Source organism: Hyperolius riggenbachi, chromosome 2 (genome assembly GCF_040937935.1).
Source record: "Hyperolius riggenbachi isolate aHypRig1 chromosome 2, aHypRig1.pri, whole genome shotgun sequence".
Classification (NCBI taxonomy): Eukaryota; Metazoa; Chordata; class Amphibia; order Anura; family Hyperoliidae; genus Hyperolius; species Hyperolius riggenbachi.
Genome location: NC_090647.1, coordinates 559,858,780 through 559,881,130, shown reverse-complemented (window position 1 = coordinate 559,881,130; position 22,351 = coordinate 559,858,780). Strand labels below are relative to the sequence as shown.

Genomic DNA, 22,351 nt, shown 5'->3' with positions numbered 1-22,351 from the left:
GCCGCGTTTATGCAATCGACGGTAATCGACGGTAACCGCGCAATGCTAAACGCTCCTATTCACTTGAATGGGAGAGTTTAGCCGATGGGTCCCGAACGCTTGACGGTAGACGCCGCCAAGCGTCCGTGTGAACCGGCCCTTAATAACACACACACACACAGGGGAGTGTGCATAGAGGGGGCATGCATAGCAGATCACACTGAAGAGTTGGCAGCCTTCCAGACACAGGACGACAAGTCCGACAGTGGAAAGATAAGCTGATTTATTACAGAGATAATGATGGTATAAAGTGCTGCAGTAAGCCAGAGCACATTATAATAGGTTTAGGAACCTGTAGGATGGTAGAAAACACAATGACATTTTTGTTACAGAGTCCCTTTAAGCACCAGAGCAATTTTCACCTTTCAGCGCTCCTTCCATTCATTCGTCTATAACTTTATTATTACTTATCGCAATGAAATGAACTATATCTTGTTTTTTTCGCCACCAATTAGGCTTTGTTTAGGTGGGACATTATGCCAAGAATTATTTTATTCTAAATGTGTTTTAATGGGAAAATAGAAAAAAATGTGGGAAAAAAATCATTATTTTTGACTTTTCGGCCATTACCGTTTTTAAATAATGCATGCCACTGTAATTAAAATTCATGAAATGTATTTGCCCCTTTGTCCTGGTTATAAAACCATTTAAATTATGTCCCTATCACAATGTTTGGCACCAATATTTTATTTGGAAATAAAGGTGCCTTTTTTTCAGGTTTGCGTCCATCCCTAATTACAAGCCCATAGTTTATAAAGTAACAGTGTTATACCCTCTTGACATAAATATTTAAAGAGTTCAGTCCCTAATAGGGATGCTCGCTGAATTCCGCGGAATTGTAAATTCCGTGATTCCGGCCGGAATTAGGACATTTCCGATTCCGGTAGTCGGAACGGAATTGGTAAACCCCTCAAACGGAATTTCCGGGATAACCCAAAAAATCTCTCTCTCTCTCTCCTCCTCCTCCTCCTACAACCACACTACATGCTAAAGCTGGCCTTTAATGTACCATTATGATCAATTCAATAGAAAAAGTAGCATGAGTAAGGATTTGTACTTTTTTAAAAGCCAGCTTACATACCTTAGCCAGGATTTGAACCCAGGTCTCAGTGTGTAGTAGGCATAGCCGGCCTTTGATATGAGCGACCGGAGCGGTTGCTCAGGGCGCCAGCTTCCAAGGGGGCGCCTATAGCTGGTTGCCTATACTGAGGGCACCTACACCTGATTTCCTATACTGAGGGTACCTATAGCTCCAACACCTGGCTACCTATACTGGAGGCACCTACGCCTGGCTACCTATGGGGGATGGAGACCTTCAACTGACTTCCTATACTGGGGGCACCTATGCTTGGCAACCTATATTGAGGGCACCTACACATGAGATCCTATACTGGGGGCACCTATACCTGGCTACCTATCTATACTGAGTCTGAGGGCGTTTTTTTTTTTGGGGGGGGCGCACTGAGGCTATAACGTGTGGTGCAAATTGTCAGTGCTGTGCTATCATTCTAAATGGGGGGAAGGCGGCTAACTGTCCCATTGATTGTTTTTATTAATATTCCTGAAAGGTTCTAGCCTTCATTTTTAAGGCTATTCAGGATAATGCACTCTTTCCATCCATTTTGTGGTTATTAATAGTATTTTTTTCTATTATACATATGTGAGGTGTCCTGGAGATCCGAGCATATAGTGTGATGTGTCACAACGTCAAAAAGGTTGGGAACCCCTGTCCTAGGATACATCACAGGAGAAAAGAGCAATTGCATATGGGCCTGTGTGTGTGTGTATGTGCGTGTGTGCGTGTGTGTATATGCATGTGGGAAGAGGATGAAGGGGGGGCACAAAAATCAGGTTTCGCTCAGGGCGCTGTGAAACCTAAGGCCGGCCCTGGTAGTAGGTATCTGTCTTACCCCCTAGACCACCAACCACACTACATGCTAAAGCTGGCCTGGCATGTAATGTGGTTGGTGGTCTAGGGGGTAAGACAGATACCTACTACACACTGAGATCTGGGTTCAAATCCTGGCTAAGGTACGTAAGCTGGCTTTTAAAAAAGTACAAATCCTTAATCATGCTACTTTTTCTATTGAATTGATCATAGGCCAGCTTTAGGAGGAGAGAGATTTTAAAAAAATTTCGACGGAATTCGGAATACCGCGGAATTCCGCGGAACTGCTCCGGAATACCGCTGGAATAAAACGGTAGCGGAATTTCGGATCGGCGGGATGCGGAATTTCCGCGGAACGGGAAATTGCAATTCCGAACATGCCTAGTCCCTAAGGTAACTATTTATGTTTTTTTTTTTATTGTAATTTTTTTTCTTTTTATTACAAAAATTAAATAAATTAGGGAGTGTGGGAGGTAATGAGTTAATTTATTGTGTAAAAGTATGTATTTGTATATGAAAGATGTTTTAGATGTAGTTTTACTATTTGGCCACAAGATGGCCACAGTAATTTTGTGTTCATGCGACCTGTAAGTGTCGGAAGTACGCTTACAGGACGTTCAATGAGGCTGGGAAACTCTTTTTTTTCACAATGGTCGCGCTGCTTCTCATAGAAGCAGCCGATCATTGCTGGGGGGCTGAGATCAACGAACGGGAACGGTTTTTCCCGTTCATTAATCTCCGGGCGAGCAGCCATCGGCGTGCACAAGCGCGGGAGCACGCGCACGAGCGAGCGGGAGGTGCGTATATGTGCGTATACGCTCCTGGTGGGGAAAGGGTGTTAAAAGGAGCGTAGATATACACACATGTGGTGGTAAAGTGGTTAATTATATTACATTTTTGCTCTTTGGGAGCTTAAAAAAGTAAGGGCCAGTGCACAGCAAAAACTGCTAGCGGATCCGCAAACGCAAGCATTTTTTTTAAAGACTTTTTCAGAGCGATTCCAGGCAAGTTTCGGGCTTGTGCACACTAGGGGTGTTTTTGGCCTATTTTTAAGCGTAGGCGATTTTAAAAATCGCCCACAAAACGTGTGTGCAATGAATCTCTATGAGAGGGTTCATATCAGTGCGTTTCGTCCGCTTTGCGATTCCCAAAGCAGTGCCTGGACCATTTTCGGGGCGTTTTTGCTACAATGGAAGGCATAGGAAGAGCGCTAAATGCTCACAAAATCGATTTATGCAGCAATTGCGTTCACGTTTTTAAGATTACATTCATTGTATTTATTATTTTCCGGGTTAAAGAGTTCACTTCCTGACTGAAGGCAGGAAGTGAAAAACGGAATCACCCTTACAAAAGCGATTAATATCTTTGATAAGGTGTGATATCGTTGATAAGGTGTGATATCTTTGATAAGGTGTGTTATTTGAGTTATCACGGTTTAGTGAATCAAGCCCAATGGGCATTTGCTGATTTTTTTAAGCGATGGCAATTTTGCAAATCATCCTAAAAGCGCTTGTGTAATGATTTCCTATAACAGTGTTCACATGTGAGTGTTTTGATTTTACTAAAATTGCAAACGCACCATTTTCTGTGCGCTTTGGCTCAATGGAAGGTATAGGGAAATCGCAAAACGCATGAAAAAGCGCTTTGTATAGTGTTTTTTCTGAGTGCTTTCATGAATAAATACATTGTATTTATTCATTTCTGGGTTAAAGAGTTCACTTCCTGAAAAAAATCATTGCTGAGCAAAAGCGCTTAGAAAAGCGCAAATCACTGGTAAAATCTCTTCAGTATAAACCGCTCAGTGCTTGCGATAGCGCTGGCAATTTATAATGTGAACTAAGCCTTACAGTTGATTAAAATATGAAGAAATTCTCTCTTACTTACACAGGCCCTTATGACAGTGACCTGATATGTGACTATCACATGTAGACAAAGAATTGGCACTCTCACCTTATCCGCTAGCCGCTCACCCGACTGGTTTTGCTATGAAGTCATCATGGTTTGGGAGCAGTGTAATGCTGCAACGGTGTATAAATAAACTGTGTAATCGTGGGAAAAAGCTCTTGCTAATGGCCGGTAACCGCACGGTGATTGGGCCCGGCCAGGATGGAGAATCAGACGTCTCTTCCGCCCATCCAACTTCACCAGACAAGGTTTCAGGACTTCAGGTTTTTTGGTACACCCAGTTTTTACAAGTGTAGAAAATGTTTACCTTGTAGGACATGCAAACACCCTGAGGGTTCAGCAGGAGTTTGGGAATGTACATAAGATAAAGCAATGCATAGCTTATGAAACTAAGGGCTTGATTCACAAAGCGGTGCTAACTGTTTAGCACGGGTTTGCTAAACAGTTAGCACGTGAAGTGCCGTTCTCGGACTTTTGCGCACGCAATCGCGGCAAATTGCACGCGCAAAAGTCCACGATCGCGCGAATCGCGGCACTTTGCATGCGCAAAAGTCCGCGAACAGCACTTCACGTGCTAACTGTTTAGCACACCCATGCTAAACAGTTAGCACCGCTTTGTGAATCAAGCCCTAAATTTGTTGTATACCTACTTATTTGTCCCTGTGGGCTGAAATTTATGGGAAGAACAAAAAGAGAACTGAAATAATGAATTGGGGAACATGCAACTAACAAAGAATGGGTTTACTGGACACAGGTCGGAACATTTCAGAGTGTCCCATTCAGAAGGACCCCTCAGGGCTCATATTCTGGGGTATAGAATTAACCGGTTCAGCACCGCAGTGCCGAAAATCTCATGCATCTGAGCAACGTTCACCTCCCATTCATTCGCCTATAACTTTATTGCTACTTATCACAATGAATTGATCTATATCTTGTTTTTTCCGCCACTAATTAGGCTTTCTTTGGGTAGTACATTTTGCTAAGAATTATTTTTTTCTAAATCCATTTTAACAGGAAGATTAAGAAAGAAATGAAAAAAATTTATTATTTCTCAGTTTTTGGCCATTATAGTTTGAAATTAATATAAGCTACTGTAATTAAAACTCATGTATTTTATTTGCCCATTTGCCCTGGTTATTACACCGTTTAAACGATGTCCCTATCACAATTTATGGTGCCGATATTTCATTTAGAAATAAAGGTGCATTTTTTCAATTTGTGTCCATCACTATTTATAAGCTTATCATTTTAAATAATATAATAACATACTCTCTTGACATGCATATTTAAAAAGTTTAGACCCTTGGGTAACTATTTATGTTGTTGTTTTTTTTCTATTGTATTTTTTTTTTTTTTTTTATAAAAAATGTATGTGGGTAATTTTTGGTGTGGGAGGGAAACTGCCTATTTTAAATGTAAAATAAAATAATTGTTTATTTTAAAATGTATGTTGGTGCAGTTTACTATTTGGCCACAAGATGGCCACAGTAAAAAAAAGTCCTGGATGCGAACGATCTCGCATCCAGGAACTTAAATGCAGGGGAGATGTTTCCTGGGGGCAGAAATACCACACTCTCTGGATAGAAAGCGTCGATATTTCTGCGGGGAAGTTAGATCGTGAATGGGAATTATATTCCCATTCACTGATCGGGGGGCTAGCGGCGGGCAGCGGGTGGGCGGCGGGCGCATGCCCGATCGCGCGCACCATGCAGGGAAAGCTGCAGTGCCTTTCTGGACGAGAAAGCTCGTCCAGAAAGGCCGAACTGGTTATATCTAGGGGGCTGGAGGCAAGCCCATAGATAGGATAAGGGACATCTCCAAAGCAGAAACAAAGTGGGTTTTTGAGTTGAACACTAAGGAAACTAATGAACTTAATATTGAGCTAGAAATGTATTACTAAGTAATGAGTAGTTCTGTTTACTTTCCTCAGTTTTATGACTGAAATCCAAGAACGAGTTCATTTACATAGCCGTTTAAAGAGACTCTGTAACAACATTTTCAGCCTTATTTCTTCTAACCTATAAGTTCCTGTACCTGTTCTAATGTGATCTGGATTACTGCAGCTTTTTCTAGTTGCACTGTGTCTATATCTAATCTTTTCTTTGTCAAGCTTTGTTGACCCAGGAAGGAATGGGCTGCCTCTGTTGTGATAGGAACAAGTTATTCACGTCCCCTCCAGGCGATGTGTGCTTAGTTTATTTTTTCACAGACAGCCCCTGCTCTCAGTTTCAGCTCTCTCTCTCAGCTCTCTCTCTCAGCTCTCTCTCTCAGCTCTCTCTCTCTCTCTCTCTCTCTCTCTCTCTCTCTCTCTCTATCTATCTATCTATATATATATATATATATATTCTCTCTCTCTCTCTCTCTCTCTCTCTCTCTCTCTCTCTCTCTCTCTCTCTCTCTCTCTCTCTCTCTCTCTCTCTCTCTCTATATATATATATATATATACACACACACAGGTCCTTCTAAAAAAATTAGCATATTGTGAAAAAGTTCATTATTTTCTGTAATGTACTGATAAACATTAGACTTTCATATATTTTAGATTCATTACACACAACTGAAGTAGTTCAAGCCTTTTATTGTTTTATTATTGATGATTTTGGCATACAGCTCATGAAAACCCAAAATTCCTATCTCAAAAAATTAGCATATTTCATCCGACCAATAATAGAAAAGTGTTTTTAAAACAAAAAAAAGTCAACCTTCAAATAATTATGTTCAGTTATGCACTCAATACTTGGTCGGGAATCCTTTTGCAGAAATGACTGCTTCAATGCGGCGTGGCATGGAGGCAATCAGCCTGTGGCACTGCTCAGGTGTTATGGAGGCCCAGGATGCTTCGATAGCGGCCTTAAGCTCATCCAGAGTGTTGGGTCTTGCGTCTCTCAACTTTATCTTCACAATATCCCACAGATTCTCTATGGGGTTCAGGTCAGGAGAGTTGGCAGGCCAATTGAGCACAGTAATACCATGGTCAGTAAACCATTTACCAGTGGTTTTGGCACTGTGAGCAGGTGCCCAGTCGTGCTGAAAAATGAAATCTTCATCTCCATAAAGCTTTTCAGCAGATGGAAGCATGAAGTGCTCCAAAATCTCCTGATAGCTAGCTGCATTGACCCTGCCCTTGATAAAACACAGTGGACCAACACCAGCAGCTGACATAGCACCCAGACCATCACTGACTGTGGGTACTTGACACTGGACTTCAGGCATTTTGGCATTTCCCTCTCCCCAGTCTTCCTCCAGACTCTGGCACCTTGATTTCCGAATGACATGCAAAAGTTGCTTTCATCCAAAAAAAGTACTTTGGACCACTGAGCAACAGTCCAGTGCTGCCTCTTTGTAGCCCAGGTCAGGCGCTTCTGCCGCTGTTTCTGGTTCAAAAGTGGCTTGACCTGGGGAATGCGGCACCTGTAGCCCATTTCCTGCACAGCCTGTACACGGTGGCTCTGGATGTTTCAGAATCAGAAAACTTTATTTCGCCAAGCATGACTGGGTCATGCCCGGAATTGTTTTTGGCACAATACATCTGGCTCAGAGAGAAGACAGAGACATAGACAGATAGCAGCGAGCCGTAGAGGCATCGATTAGCATGAGTTAGCATTACATTTCATTGCATTCCACTACACATTGCATTGCTCTATACAATTGTATTTCACTATACGTAGTATTGCATTACCCTATACATCCTTAAAGCATCACAGTCCCTAGTGTGACACTGAGATGGTTAGTCTGGTGGGTTGGTTGGTGTGGTTGAACGATCCGCCATGGCGCAGACCGCTCCGGTGGATCGTTCAACCACACCAACCCACCAGACTAACCATCTCGGTGTCACACTAGGAGTTTCTACTCCAGACTCAGTCCACTGCTCCCCAAGGTCTGGAATCGGTCCTTCTCCACAATCTTCCTCAGGGTCTGGTCACCTCTTCTCGTTGTGCAGCGTTTTCTGCCACACTTTTTCCTTCCCACAGACTTCCCACTGAGGTGCCTTGATACAGCACTCTGGGAACAGCCTATTCATTCAGAAATTTATTTCTGTGTCTTACCCTCTTGCTTGAGGGTGTCAATGATGGCCTTCTGGACAGCAGTCAGGTCGGCAGTCTTACCCATGATTGCGGTTTTGAGTAATGAACCAGGCTGGGAGTTTTTAAAAGCCTCAGGAATCTTTTGCAGGTGTTTAGAGTTAATTAGTTGATTCAGATGATTAGGCTAATAGCTCGTTAAGAGAACCTTTTCATGATATTCTAATTTCTTGACATAGGAATTTTGGGTTTTCATGAGCTGTATGCCAAAATCATCAATATTAAAACAATAAAAGGCTTGAACTACTTCAGTTGTGTGTAATGAATCTAAAATATATGAAAGTCTAATGTTTATCAGTACATTACAGAAAATAACGAACTTTCTCACAATATGCAAATTTTTTGAGAAGATCCTGTATATATATATATATATATATATATATATATATATATATATATATATACACACACACACACACACACATACATAAATATATATACACACAGAGATATATACATACATCACTTAGAGATGGGAGATTAGAGATATATACACATACATACATCACTTCCTGGTTAGCGGCCATGTTTTTTGTTTGTAAACACTGCCTAAAGCTGGCAATTAAAAAGCCAGGATCGCGGTGGGGAGCTGCAGAAACGGCAAAGAGGGACTCAGGACATCACAGTGACTCGATTGGTATGCTTTTTTTGCTGTACAAATTGGACAGTACAGATTTGCTTTAAGGTAATTCACATTTTTGGCCACTAAATGCCCTCAGTTTACTAGGATCGGTTTAAATCTGCTATGGTCATTTTTTTTTTTACCACTAGATGTCCCCAGAGTACTAGGATTAGTGTTGGGCGAACAGTGTTCGCCACTGTTCGGGTTCTGCAGAACATCACCCTGTTCGGGTGATGTTCGAGTTCGGCCGAACACCTGGTGGTGTTCGGCCAAACTGTTCGGGGTTCGCCCGAACTGCAGAATGCATGGCCGAACATGGCCGAACAGGGCCCCTGTTCGGCCGAACAGGGCCCTGTTCGGCCGAATACTGCCCCCCTATGCCCCCTATGGGGTCGCAGGCATAAGGGGGGAGCATGCCCCGATCGCGGGGGGGGTCGGAAATTCCCCCCACCCCCTCCGCTAGCGCTCCCCCCTCTGCCCGCTTCCCCATACAAAAAGTTTGAAACAAGTTCAATAGTACCTGGGCTGGTGGCACTGGCTGGCAGTGGAGTGAGGAGGAGTCCGAGTAGCAGAGTGACGTTGAGGCCGGGCAGCGGGCGGTTCAGCGCTAGTACCCTTGTGGTACTTCCGCCCTTTCTCTGACCTCACGTCCTCTGCATACGAGGGTACGCATCACGCGTACCCTCGTATGCGTCATCACGCAGAGGACGTGAGGTCAGAGAAAGGGCGGAAGTACCACAAGGGTACTAGCGCTGAACCGCCCGCTGCCCGGCCTCAACGTCACTCTGCTACTCGGACTCCTCCTCCTCCTCACTCCACTGCCAGCCAGTGCCACCAGCCCAGGTACTATTGAACTTGTTTCAAACTTTTTGTATGGAGAAGCGGGCAGAGGGGGGAGCGCTAGCGGAGGGGGTGGGGGGAATTTCCGACCCCCCCCGCGACCGGGGCATGCTCCCCCCTTATGCCTGCGACCCCATAGGGCCCCCAAAATGGGCATGTTCGGGGGTCCCATTGACTCCCATTGAGTTCGGCGTTCGGGCCGAACATGCCGAACATCTGGCCCATGTTCGGCCTGTTCGGCCCGAACCCGAACATCCAGGTGTTCGCCCAACACTAACTAGGATCAGCATTTGGACAGCTCTAATGTGCTAAAACTATATGCATAGGTTTTATCTACTTTTGTTTACTGGATATTTACTCAATTATTTATGAATGTTTTTATTGTATTAATATTTTTCAATGATTCATGTATTTGTTTTTGAGATTAATCTTCTAATGAAATTTAGACATGAATTTTTGAATATATTAATGCAATTTACACAGCCACTTCAGTTCACTAGTCTTTCTTTGAACCCTTGTTTTCTGGCATAATAATAATAATTGATTGTTATGCCGTTCTCGGGCAGCCTTTGTTGTGGTTGGAAGCTCCTTGAACTGGCTATGCCAGAGTCCAGGGCAGAACTGACCTAGTGCCCCGGCGGAAGTTTTTGTGAATCGGCTTTGTGCCGGATGGGCGGAAGTGATTAGGTGTCCTGATGGACGAGACATCTGAGTCTTTGACCCACTCACTGCCCATAAGTTAGAGCCTTTTCCTGCAACTGCAGTGTTATTTATGCACCATCACCACACTACATCTTGCATTGCAGCTATCGCGCACAGAGCAAATTGTCAGGTTCTGCGCTATCATTCTAAATCGAGGGAAGGAAATATCCTCACAAATTTGCACCAGGCAGAAAAAAAAAAGTCTAGGGCCAGCCATTAGAGATGGCCCCAAACAGTTCTGCAGCAAACAAGGTCTGCTAGTATTTAACACAATTTTTTTTTTTTTAATTTTCGTTCGCATTTTTTTTAAATTGACTTTAGTGGTTAATAGCAAAGCCCCCAAAGGTGCTAGAAACACCACATTTTCAGGGTATGTGGAGGAGGACAGTGGGGAACAAAAGGAAATGTTTTTTCAAGAAGACCTTATAGTTTGAGAATATCAATTTTAAAGTTATGATAGGAAAAAAGTATACATTTAAATGTGGTAAATCACAGATAATGTAGTAACCTAATTGTAGGGTAAATTTACATATGTCAAATGAAAGAGCAATGAATTTCATACAATACAATAAAATTTCTGTAGCGCTTTTCTCCCATAGGACTCAAAGGGCTTAGGCTCTCTCAGATTCAGTAATTGGTAGTAGGATGCCGTATTCACACAACAAAAGTTATATTTCTGCAAATGCCAAAGTGAACAGGTGGGTATTCAGTCTGGATTTAAACACGTCCAGGGATGGAGCTGCCCTGATCTGTTGAGGTAAGGAGTTCCAAAACGTAGGGGCAGCATGACAGAAGGCTCTGGGACCAAAAGTTTCCAAGTGGACTCTGGGTATGACTAGATTATTAAAACCTTTTGATCTGAGAATGCGGGGATTGCTACGCAGCTGTAACATATCTTTCATGTATCCAGGGCCCAGATTATTCAGGGATTTAAATGTCAGTAGGCCGATCTTGAATAGGACCCTCCATTCTATAGGTAGCCAGTGAAGGGAGTGTAGGACTGGCGTTATGTGGCAGTGACGGGGTTGGTTGGTTAGCAGTCTGGCAGCAGTATTCTGTATCAGCTGTAGGCGGTACAAGACATTTTTTGGAAGGCCGGCGGTACAAGACATTTTTTGGAAGGCCAGTGTAGAGAGCATTGCAGTAGTCCAGTCGGGATGTGATGAAGGCATGGACTTGGGTTGGCAGATCTTCTGGGGGGATAAGGTGCTTGATTTTTGCAATGTTGCAATGCAATTCATGATGGGGTTTCCAGGAGATCCGTACAGCCGCCGGAGTAATCTGTAGAGCACACACTTCCTCTTGCCCAGACTGGCAGAACTAACAGGACCTGATAACAGAGCTGCAGGCAGCAGAGGAGCGATCTGTGTGGATAGGGCTGGAGGAAGCCCCAGGTATGCATAAAAATTGATTTTTATTTTGTCTCTGGTACACCTTAAAGAGAATCTGTATTGTTAAAATCGCACAAAAGTAAACATACCAGTGCGTTAGGGGACATCTCCTATTACCCTCTGTCACAATTTCGCCGCTCCTCGCCGCATTAAAAGTGGTTAAAAACAGTTTTAAAAAGTTTGTTTATAAACAAACAAAATGGCCACCAAAACAGGAAGTAGATTGATGTACAATATGTCCACACATAGAAAATACATCCATACACAAGCAGGCTGTATACACCCTTCCTTTTGAATCTCAAGAGATCATTTGTATGTTTCTTTCCCCCTGCAGCTATCTTCCACTGAAGTGTCAGGCTGTTTCTTCCTGCAGAGTGCAGACAGCTGTGCCTGTATGTAATTCCTCAGTATGTGAAAGCCCAGCCAGCTCAGAGGAGGATTTATCCAGCTTGTAAAAGATAATAGAACAGAGAGAAGCTGCACTAATCTAAATATCACACAGGCAGTGTGCAGAGAGGGGCCTGGATGGGAGAGTTCATAGCAGAACCACAACACTGAAGAACTTGGCAGCCTTCCAGACACAGGCCTGACAAGTCTGACAAGAGAGAGATAAGTTGATTTATTACAGAGATGGTGATAGTAGAAAGTGCTGCAGTTAGCCAGAACACATTAGAATAGCTTTTGGAACTTGTAGGATGATAAAAAACAGGATGCAATTTTTGTTACAGAGTCTCTTTAAAGTAGGAAATGACTTCAGGATTAGTCTCAGGGGGAATCCAAGATGGCAAATGCCTGGAACAGTTTTCTCATTTACTATATAAAATTCACTGAAATCAAAACATGGACAGTACAATACATCTTATGCAAGTAGAGCAAGTATTTATTTACATGTGCTTGTGAGATCATATGGCTGACAGCTCCTCCTTAACTGTGGCGAATTAACACACAGACCTTATAATCCAAGTCTTGTTTCACACCTGGTAAACCTACACTTTTACTGGGTGTTGGGGGATGGGGAACAGATTAGCACCAAAGCTGTACACTTGATAGACGTAATCTAGCCAATGGGAGGAGAAAAACATTTCCAGCAGATCTACCACAAATATCTAGCAAACTAAAAGTTGTCCATTAGTCACTCACCTTGGCCATATCAGGTCACAGCCAAGGCTGCTGGGAGGCGTGTGCATTTGAGCGATTGCAGCTGCAGGCCTCTTATTGGTCCTCGCTGGCGCACACATGCCAGATCCATGCCAGTGTTTAGGATGGACTGAGAAAGGAATGTGTTCTACAACTTTCCTGATTCAGTCCCATCAATCTGAGCTACCGTATGGCGAAGGGCCGGTTTGACATCCCTGCGTCTATATCCAGCCTCTGGATCCTCTAATGGTGCTCTAAAGAGCTTTGACACAGACAAGTGAACTAGGCTCAAATCTTAGCCGTTTGGTAAGGCAGGACCTATTCACTAAAGAATCCTCAGGCAAGACTCCCTACGGAGTATGTCCTATTGGCTGCAGATCAAGCACTGAGTCTGCCAGGAGAAAACCACAATATAAAATGTCTGGGGGGTGGGGGGCTTGGAGTTCCTGCAACAGGCCTTTCCTACTGGGGTACATCTGAAAATTGCGCACAGTGATACCGCTAATCGTCTAAGTCTTCCGCTTATTAACGTTAACACTGATTACTGTTTTAAAAGAGTCTTCTCAAACACATTAACTAATGTTTATATTGATATTAAACTCCAATGCTCTTAAGTGATTTTTAAATAAAGTTTTTACTAGAAATAATTGCTTTTTATTGTCAAAGTGTATTAGAGTTAACTTAAAGAGACTCTAACAACAAAAACCTCCCCTGGGGGGTACTCACCTCGGGTGGGGGAAGCCTCCAGATCCTAATGAGGCTTCCCACGCCGTCCTCTGTCCCACGGGGGTCTCGCCGCAGCCCTCCGAACAGCCGGCGACTGTGCCGACTGTCAGTTCAATATTTACCTTTGCTGGCTCCAGCAGGGGCGCTGTGGCGACTTTCGGCATGGAAATAGACGGAAATACCCTATCTCCGTCGGGTCCGCTCTACTGCGCAGGCGCCGGAAACTTGCGCCTGCGCAGTAGAGCAGACCCGACGGCGATCGGGTATTTCCGCCTACTTCGGCGCCGAGAGGCATCAGAGCGCCTGCGCAGGAGCCAGGAAGGTAAATATTGCGTCACGGCTGTACGGAGGGCTACAGCGAGACCCCCGAGGGACGCAGGATGGTGTGGGAAGCCTCATTAGGATCCTGAGGCTTCCCCCACCCGGAGGTGAGTACCCCCCAGGGGCCGTTTTGTCGTTACAGTTCCTCTTTAAGGGTACTGTACATTACAGGTACAAATTTGTTTTTTTTTTAAAGCCTCCAATCCTGCAGTCAGTGAATTAAAGTTAGTTAATGTTTACAGTACTGCACATTACTTGAACAAATTTGAGTTATTTTTTTTAAATCCTCAGTCTGGGGCAACTTTAGAATTTTTTTACAGTGTTACATTAAATCCATTCACCGTTTTGCAGTTTAACTTTATGGCTACTTATCACCCTGAAATGATCAATATATTTTTTGCGTGACAAAATAGGCTCTTTGGGCAGTACTTTTTGCTAAGAATTCTTATATTCATTTTACAGGGAAGAAGAGTTGCAAAAATCCGTCATTTCTCAGCTGTTAGCCATTGTAGTTTAAAAATAAAATGTGCTATTGTAGGTGAGACACATTTTACTTGACCTGATTACTACAATGTTTAAATTGCATCCCTAGCATTTTTTTGGGAAACAAGGTATATTTTCATTTCAGTTTTTTACGCTATAAAAATTATAAGTTTTTATTTACAAAAGCAACATTTATATGCCTATGTAACATACATATTTAAAAAGTCCATAAAGTAACTATGTAGGATTTTTTTTACAAGTTTTATTTTGGCAACTATGGGTTAGGGGTGGAAGGGGGTTAAATAGGCGTACGTTAAAAAGGGGCGCTGGGAAAAAAGGGTGCAGGGTTTTAAACGATAAACCTGGATAACGTTTAATATAATGTACTATATTTTGTTTAAAAATAATGTTTTATAAAGTTTTAAATCATTAAATAATGTGCATGAAATCGGCAATTGTGAAAACGTTAATCTGCCGTTTAAAAAGTGAAACGAATAATAACGTTTAAAAAAAATGTAACCCTCCCTGTACCTACCCCTAACCCCCCGTATTGGCGCCTAAACCCAAGACCCCCGTATTGGCGCCTAAACCCAAGACCCCCCTGGTGGCGCCTAAACCCAAGATCCTCCTTAGTGATCACTGTACTGTTTCTAAATCATTATTCTACACACAAGGATAAAATATGTTACAATTTACGTTACGTATTGATCGCTTCATTTCGTGAATAGTGTTTTACAAACAGTAAGGGATAACATTTAAAATAATGTTTTATTGAAATAGGAAACGTAAACCACCACAAGCAGTTATAAAACATTAAAAATCTTTGGGCGCCCTTGGAAAAACAATTCTCGGGGGCCCTTTTTTCCTGGTCGGCGCCCAGTAAGTATAATTATGGGAGTGAATGGCGGCACCCGATTTGTCCACTAGCTAGCCTCCTGCGCCCTTTTTTACTGTTACTGTTAAATAGTAAATATGTAATACATGCTTGAATGTAAGTGTGTCTCCTGTTACACTGGGGTGTATTTGGTTGTATTTTTTTTGGCCACAAGATGTCACTACACTTAGTTTATTGTCTGCCGTTTATAGCAGATAGGAACAAAACTAACCGTTTCCTTGTGGTTATGAATGAGAGATTCTTCTCTCCCCCATTCATAACGGCAGTGTGATCAGGGCCGAGAACACACACCTGATCTGCTAGTGGCAGGGCCGGGCCGAGGCATAGGCTGGAGAGGCTCCAGACTCAGGGCGCAGTGTAGGAGGGGGCGCAGAATTCATTCAGCTGTCCTTCCTAATTGTGTTTGAAGCAGAAATAAGAAAAGGGGATACATGGCAGTGACTGCAAGTCAGATAACTAGATATTAAGGTGTTGGGGAGGTTGTGGGCCCTGTGGCGCCTCTTAGTCTAATAGCAATCAGTGTGTGACGGCTGGGGTGGGAGGGATGGAGGGGCGCACTTTGGTGTCTCAGCCTTGGGTGCTGGAGGACCTTGTCCCGGCTCTGGCTAGTGGTATACACATAGCAGAAATCTGGAACTGGTTAACAACGTCACTGTGCGCAACAACATCTGTTTGGCACTATTGATAAATGGCACTATGTGCCTCTTCATTATTCTCAGTGCGCCATTATTATGCAGTACTATTGTTAGATAGCGTTAAGCGTATGTTTTCAATGCAGCGCCATGTGCCATTCTCTGATCCGATGCTACTGACCACTTCATAAATGGGGTCACCCTGTAAGGTGACAGGATCTCCCATCAGATAACCAGCTATCAGTTGTGTGATGATCTGCAGGTTGAAATTAATTTCAAAGGTACTCCAAAGCCTGGACCATTTTTCCAACAGTCTGAGGCTTGAAACCCACTAGCAGCACTTTAGTGCTTTTTGATGTGAAAAGCTCTCGCTAATGTAATGCTATAGGTGATCCCACTGGAGCAATGCGATTTTATAACTATCTGCCATAGCATTGCATTAGCAAGAGATTTTTCAAGTCACTAGCGATTGAAAGGTTCAAACCCACTAAGCAGCCTTTTCTAATTTTAAAAAGCACTTCCTGGGCAGCAGTTGATGCTGGCATCTTTGTATAGAGACTTTCTATAGAAAGACTGAGAATCCCCATAAGGAGATGGATTAGTCCAAAACCTGCCACATGTTCACTGTGAGTGACATCACAAGAGAACACTGTAGTGCATGTCAGTGCTGCTATCAGAAATTTCTGGGCCCATCTACTGCACCCCCAGTGAACCCCCTATATTTAAGGTGGTTACTCACTGCAGTGCTTGAGCAGCACTTGCCATTTGAGTCACTGAAATTAGAAGGTCATCAAAAAATTGCAATGCAAATTGGCTGGCCAAGGCGAACATAGCCATGGTCCCCAATAGTGTACATTCTATGACAGATTTGCAGCTGGGGGGCCATGTGTGTGGCCACACAGTCCAGATAGGACAAATAACTAGAAAGACAAAAGCTGAACAGAATAAAAGTATTTTATTTCAGTTGCTTTATACAGACAACATGAAAGTTTCCAAGACTCAACTTGCCTTCAGTGATTACAGCACCCCCAGCACAGGGCAGCAAGGGGTGGGGGATTTGGAATCCCAGCACAGGGCAGCAAGGGGTGGAGTTTGATAAGTGAATCTGGATGAACATTCAGCAACTCAGGAAAGGACTGATGCAACTCTACAGGAAGTCACAAGCTATTCTCCCTCAGCTTCCTGCTCCTTAGGAGGCACAATTTCCTCCGCCTCAGGAGGCCCAGCCTCCTTAAAAGGCACAAGCTCCTCCCCTTCAGTCTTGTCCAGCTGGTAGGAGGTGAGAGACGGCGGCTTATTTTCTCCCGGCAGCGGCTGAAACACCAGGATGTGAGCGTAATTGTCATCTGTATACTGCACCTGTAAACACAAATATAAAGTCTTTAGAAAAGTGACTACTCTCCCAGTCTGCAGAAAACAATTCCAATGTAGTCCTCTCAGGCCCAATATGAATATAAAGGAGTTCTTAGCTCATTCTGGGCCAGCAACTTCTAGTATTAGAGAACAGAACCAAATCAGGCAACTGGCTTGTACTGTAGGTGTAAGAAATAGAATATTCGTAGCAAATAGTCAAGTCTCATCGTTTCCAGTACAGGAAGGGTTAAGCAACTTCAGTTATCTATGTAAAAGAGCTTCTCTGAGTTCACCCACCCAACTTGGGTTAGAGGTAGTACTCTCGCCTCTGTCTGGCCCCACTTGTGTCCAAGAGCTTCCAAATCAAAGGCACATCCATAGGGGTACAGGCATGGGTCCTGCCATGGGTGCCACAGTACCATAGGTGCCGTGGCTGCCCCACCTTCATACTGAGGGATGCCTCTAAAGTGTTGTACCTGCTCTTATACTGGAGGACATCTCTAACTACCTTTACTGGAGAGACACCTCTTACGACATACTGGTAGGGTAACCTAAAGTGTGGGCTACCTATACTGGGTGAACTCTGGCTACCTATGCTAGGGTGCTACCTCTGTTTAGTTACACTTGGGGGGGTGATAACTAGCAACCTACATTGGGGGCTCCTTATACTGGGGAGACTTGTATCATTGCAATAAAAGAAGCTGTTAATATGGGTTAAGGTGGTCTGACTTTGGGTGGGGCACAATTTCAGTGCTTGCTATAGGGGCTGTATTACCCAGATCTGCCCCCTGTTCCAAATACAGGCAGCTCCTAACGATGTGCACAGGCACAGTACAGAGCCACCTGTGTGGAAGCAAAAGTGCTTTTGATGGCTCTCAGAGGTGGCAAATTATACAATGGTACTGAAAGCGCGATGTGATCCAGAGCATCTACTTAGGTGAGAACATACACAATGGTGTCCTCATTCCAAGGCATACATTGGAGAAGGGGGTGCTGAGGTTATTTGTGTGCCAAGTGAAGCCACTAGTAGGAGAATGGAAAAACATTTATGGGATTATTAGCTGTGGGCATGCTTGAGCTATACCACCTGTCCTTAACAGGTTTGAGTATACTGGGCAATTTATGTTCTCATGCAATCTATGCTGCATATAGTCCATGGGCCCAGAGAGAATCAGAAGGCGAAATCAATGGGGGGGGGGGGGGGGGGGGGGGGGAAGAGAGGCCAAGTTAGCCGATACAGCCACCATGATCCCCAGGCCTTAGTATGGTTGTGGCTTTGAGTCTAAGAGAAGAGTGCAATAAAAATGACTTTTTTGGTCCAGCACACTCGACCTGCTAGAGTTCAGATAGGTTGTAGTAATATGCCCACACTATTCAGCCAGAACCTTCAAGTAGTAGCTGTTGCTGTGAATGGAGAACTGCACCCTATGGACTTGCGCTGGCTCAGCTCAACCATACGAGCTACTGTCCCCTCCAGCTTCAAACCCCCCCCCCCCCCCCCGCTTTACCATGAGGTTCTTACTTTGGGTGCAGATGGCATTTTTTGCTAGAACCATAGCCTGCAAGTTAACTGTTGCTATGGCACACTGGGATGCTTCGATTACAATTAGGGACTCAGGAGCGCCAAAAATCAGCAAGTAGCCAACTTCTAGGTGACCAAGAATGCAGGAAGGACAACATAATATCAGCAAGATAAGGTTACTAATAATACTATTAACTTCTTGTGCCAAGACCCCTATAGCATCCACATGTGCACAAGTTACCTTGATGAGGTAGTTCATGCCGGCCACAACCTGTTGCCTGTACGATTTGGCCACAAACATGGTGGTGTTCACTCCAGACTTCTCCAAGAACTGCGGCTTCACCTGCAGAGGGGAGGGAGATATAAGATTACACAGCTGTAGTTTAGCTACTGTCAGGTTAGAAGGGAAAAAAAAATTTCTATGCAGACACTGGCAGTGGCACCAGTCAGAGGAGTGATAATCAATGCCAGACACTGCAACTAACAGATGTTTACATCATCTTGCCAGTTAATAGGTCTTACCATTAACCAATTGTGTTGCTCACCATTATGTCACACTTGCAGCAATACAAAACAGAGCTAGAATACTATCAGCAGTGCCAACCTGTGGCTGGTGCACACCAAGTGGGGGGGGAGAAGAAAAAAAAAAAAAACTTTACTGACAGAGCAATTTTTTTGCTGCCATCCAATATTACTGAAATTAAAGTATATCACACATGCAATACACCAGCGGTGTGAATGAAGAAGAAGGCCAAGACAGCAGTGGACACCACTTATAAATTATCAATGAATAGCTTGGGGGGGGGGGGATCCGAGGGGAAGGAGATTTGGTGCAGCGACATTTGAGGGATGGAAAAGGGTGTTTCCGTCACGTTTGTTGTTTGCAGCTATTGCAGCCCTTACTACTGCACACCCACCATGCATGTCAACCTGAGATTTTCCAATTGATACATGCAACCAATTTTGGCCCAAAATTGGTCTAATTGTCATTGTGCATTCTCTAGGCGGCACCAATTTTTATAATCTTGATAAGTACCTAATCTGATGGCCAAACGGCCACCATGTCTACAGATGTATGGCCACCAGGGATGGCCGCTGGATTAAGAATTCCAGCTGGAATTTTGAGATTCCGTTCGTTGTGACGGAACGGAATTGCTATATCACTATGGCGGAATTTCCGCGGGAAAAGGTGAAATTCCGTGCAATTTTACGGAATGCAAGTTTTTATCCCCCACCGAACTGATTTCTGCTCGACAGACTTCCTTATTCCCTCCCGAGTAGGAGGGTCTTGTATGCAAGCTGGCTTTTGAAATCCTACAATTCCCTGGAAGACCAGACCCTCCTCGTCCGGGGAGGAAGGCAAGTAGTAAATGCTGTAACCGACCTACAGTGTTTTTTCACCGACACCAAAGTTTATCACTGACTTTACAGCCCAAATTTGTTGACGATTGGCAACACTGCCTCAGAGGTGCCAGAAGGGGGATGGCGAACAGTTAATGATCACTACTATTCAAAACACATCTATAGAGGTTATTATTACCAGCACAGGATCAATAAAGAGCTAAAACTGCAGTTGAGGGAGGGTCCCTCTGCAACCCCTATTGCTACAGCAATGAGGTACACACTGTATTTGGCTGGTGTTGGCTCTGCCCACTCTTCCTAAGCTTTGCAGTCTTTGGCATCAATTTGCTTTTAAATAAGATAATTCTGATTGGATGTGGCTCCACCCCTTTTCTGAATTTGAACCACAATCACCCAATGGCCAACTGTAACAGGTATAGGTTTAATTTCAGTGCAAGAGGCTTGTGCCATGAACAGTGCAAGAATGGCAGCAATTAAATATCCCCCCCCCCCCAAAAAAAAAAAGTGGATTTTGATTGGCTTTCATAAGCTCCACCCACTTTTCTGAATATTAATCCCAGTCACCAACTGTGCAAAGTTTGAGAACCCAACCATTAACAGTGTAAGAATGGCTGCAGTTACATTTCCCAGTGAAAGGTTTGTCTCCACCCCCTTTTTGGTTATGGGAATAAAAAGTATCCTATATGTTATTCCAGGTCATGTACTTTGTGTGTGCCAAATATCATTCAAATCCCTTCAGCCATTGTTGCGTGATCGAGTAACAAACATCCAAACTTTCCCATTTATATATAATAAAAAGGCATATTGCAGTCCATATTACTCTGGGACAAAAAGTACACATACTGTATCCATAGACCGTTTCCCACTATGGGCTCTATTCACAAAGCATTACCACATCTGGTAATGCTCAAAAAAAAGCTGATTCTACCCATCACCTTCCCAAGTTACAATTCACTAAACCTGCCACCGCAGGCCGGAGAGGGGTGGGGGTGAGAAGGAGTGTAAGCTACTGCATGAGGTATTTTACCTCCAAATTTTATTTACCACACTGCTTATTGTGAAGAGAGCCCAATGTGCATCTGTTAAGTTAAAATACAGCTGACCTATCAGCATAATAAATAAAGCTTTGGTTATGTATGCCATAGAGGAGGCTTCTCTAACGGATATATGAGCTTTACAATCTCCCTATAAGAACATCACTGCCACTTACTGTATCACAGAGAGCCTGGATCTCCTCATCTGCCTGCTGCACTTCCCCAAATCCTCCAATCACAGGCTGCTGAACTTGGGGCTCCTGGTCACACATCTTCTATTGTGCAGCAACTAACTGACCGCAGGTAACCAGAGCAAGTGCTTATATATGTGTGGGCTGTACCATCACCAGCTGGAAGGAGGGGTGGCAGACCAACAACTAGAGATTAGGAAGGTCAATGGGCTCTATTCACAAAACCATGTGCGGTAACTCTTTTTTGGGTGAAAAATTACCTCCAGTTATAATTCACTAAAAATAGTGAAAAAAGTGAGTATTCACTAAAAATGTACCAAGTGTGATAAATGTTTGATAAAAGTGCGGTAAAACAGGTGATAAAACAGGTGATAAAACAGGTGATAAAACAGGTGATAAAACAGGTGATAAAACTGTCAGTAATAGGTACGGAAATAAAGCTTTTTTGACCACTGTAGGGCAGCCCATATACTTGCCACCCATTACACAGAGATGACCCAGGAAAGCCTGTCACGTTTAAAGTGGGACCTCAACTCTTGCACAGGACAGAAGGAAAACATATATAAATGCACCCTGTATGTATATAATTTAGCCTGTCCTTCCCCCTCATCTGTGAATAATCACAACTGTAATTTGACCTCTCAGCTTTGCCAGCTGGCTGCCTCAGCAGAGCAGCTAATGTGTAAACACAGGATGTTAACCCCATGTCTGCTTCCATGAAAGCAGGAAGTACATACACTGGAGATTGTTTGCTGGATTTGTATCAGCTGTAACAAAGAAATGTTTTTCTTTAAAGGTAATTATGCTGTTGCTTATCTTTTAGAGCAGAGAAGAATTTCCTCCTCGGCATCTATTAAATCATCTAAAAGACTGTACGAGGTCGGAAAGTGCGCCTTGAGATTAGACACACTCGTCTTTTCTGCCTTCTATGTAAAACTGACATAAACTCGAGCAAACAAAGCTCAATAGGCTCCATCCTGAAGGCCAAAAGCAGAGAAGTGATAATTATCACCTACCATTTGTAGGTGATAAAAACATCCTTAATTAACACCAACTTTTCAATTGAGAATCTCAAATTGGAGATAAATTTGAGGTAATTACCACACTTTTACCTCACTTTTACCGCATGAGGTAAAAAAAAATTGTGAATTTGAAAATGGAGATATTTTGGTCGGTGTTTATCACTACCTAATTTAACTCATGCGGTAACTCATTGAGAATAGAGC

The 22,351-nt window shown here is 43.5% G+C and overlaps 1 protein-coding gene across 1 annotated transcript; it reads right to left on the bottom strand.

Moving 5' to 3' along the window:
* Nucleotides 1–16,733: 16,733 nt before the first annotated feature.
* LOC137545294 (stefin-C-like) lies at nt 16,734–21,206 on the bottom strand. The gene is made up of 3 exons (XM_068266409.1): nt 21,111–21,206; nt 18,780–18,881; nt 16,734–17,022 (listed from the first exon to the last, which is right to left on the bottom strand). Exons 1-3 carry the CDS (start codon nt 21,204–21,206, stop codon nt 16,828–16,830), a joined length of 393 nt encoding a protein of 130 aa, XP_068122510.1. The 3' UTR covers nt 16,734–16,827.
* Between the last annotated feature and the right edge of the window lie 1,145 nt (nt 21,207–22,351).

Coding starts and splice junctions, on each gene's coding strand:
- LOC137545294 (XM_068266409.1), bottom strand. CDS start 21,206: ATGTGTGACCAGGAGCCCCAAGTTCAGCAGCCTGTGATTGGAGGATTT. Junction 18,882..21,110: donor TCCAGGCTCTCTGTGATACA/GTAAGTGGCAGT, acceptor TCCCCTCTGCAG/GTGAAGCCGCAGTTCTTGGA. Junction 17,023..18,779: donor GCATGAACTACCTCATCAAG/GTAACTTGTGCA, acceptor TTGTGTTTACAG/GTGCAGTATACAGATGACAA.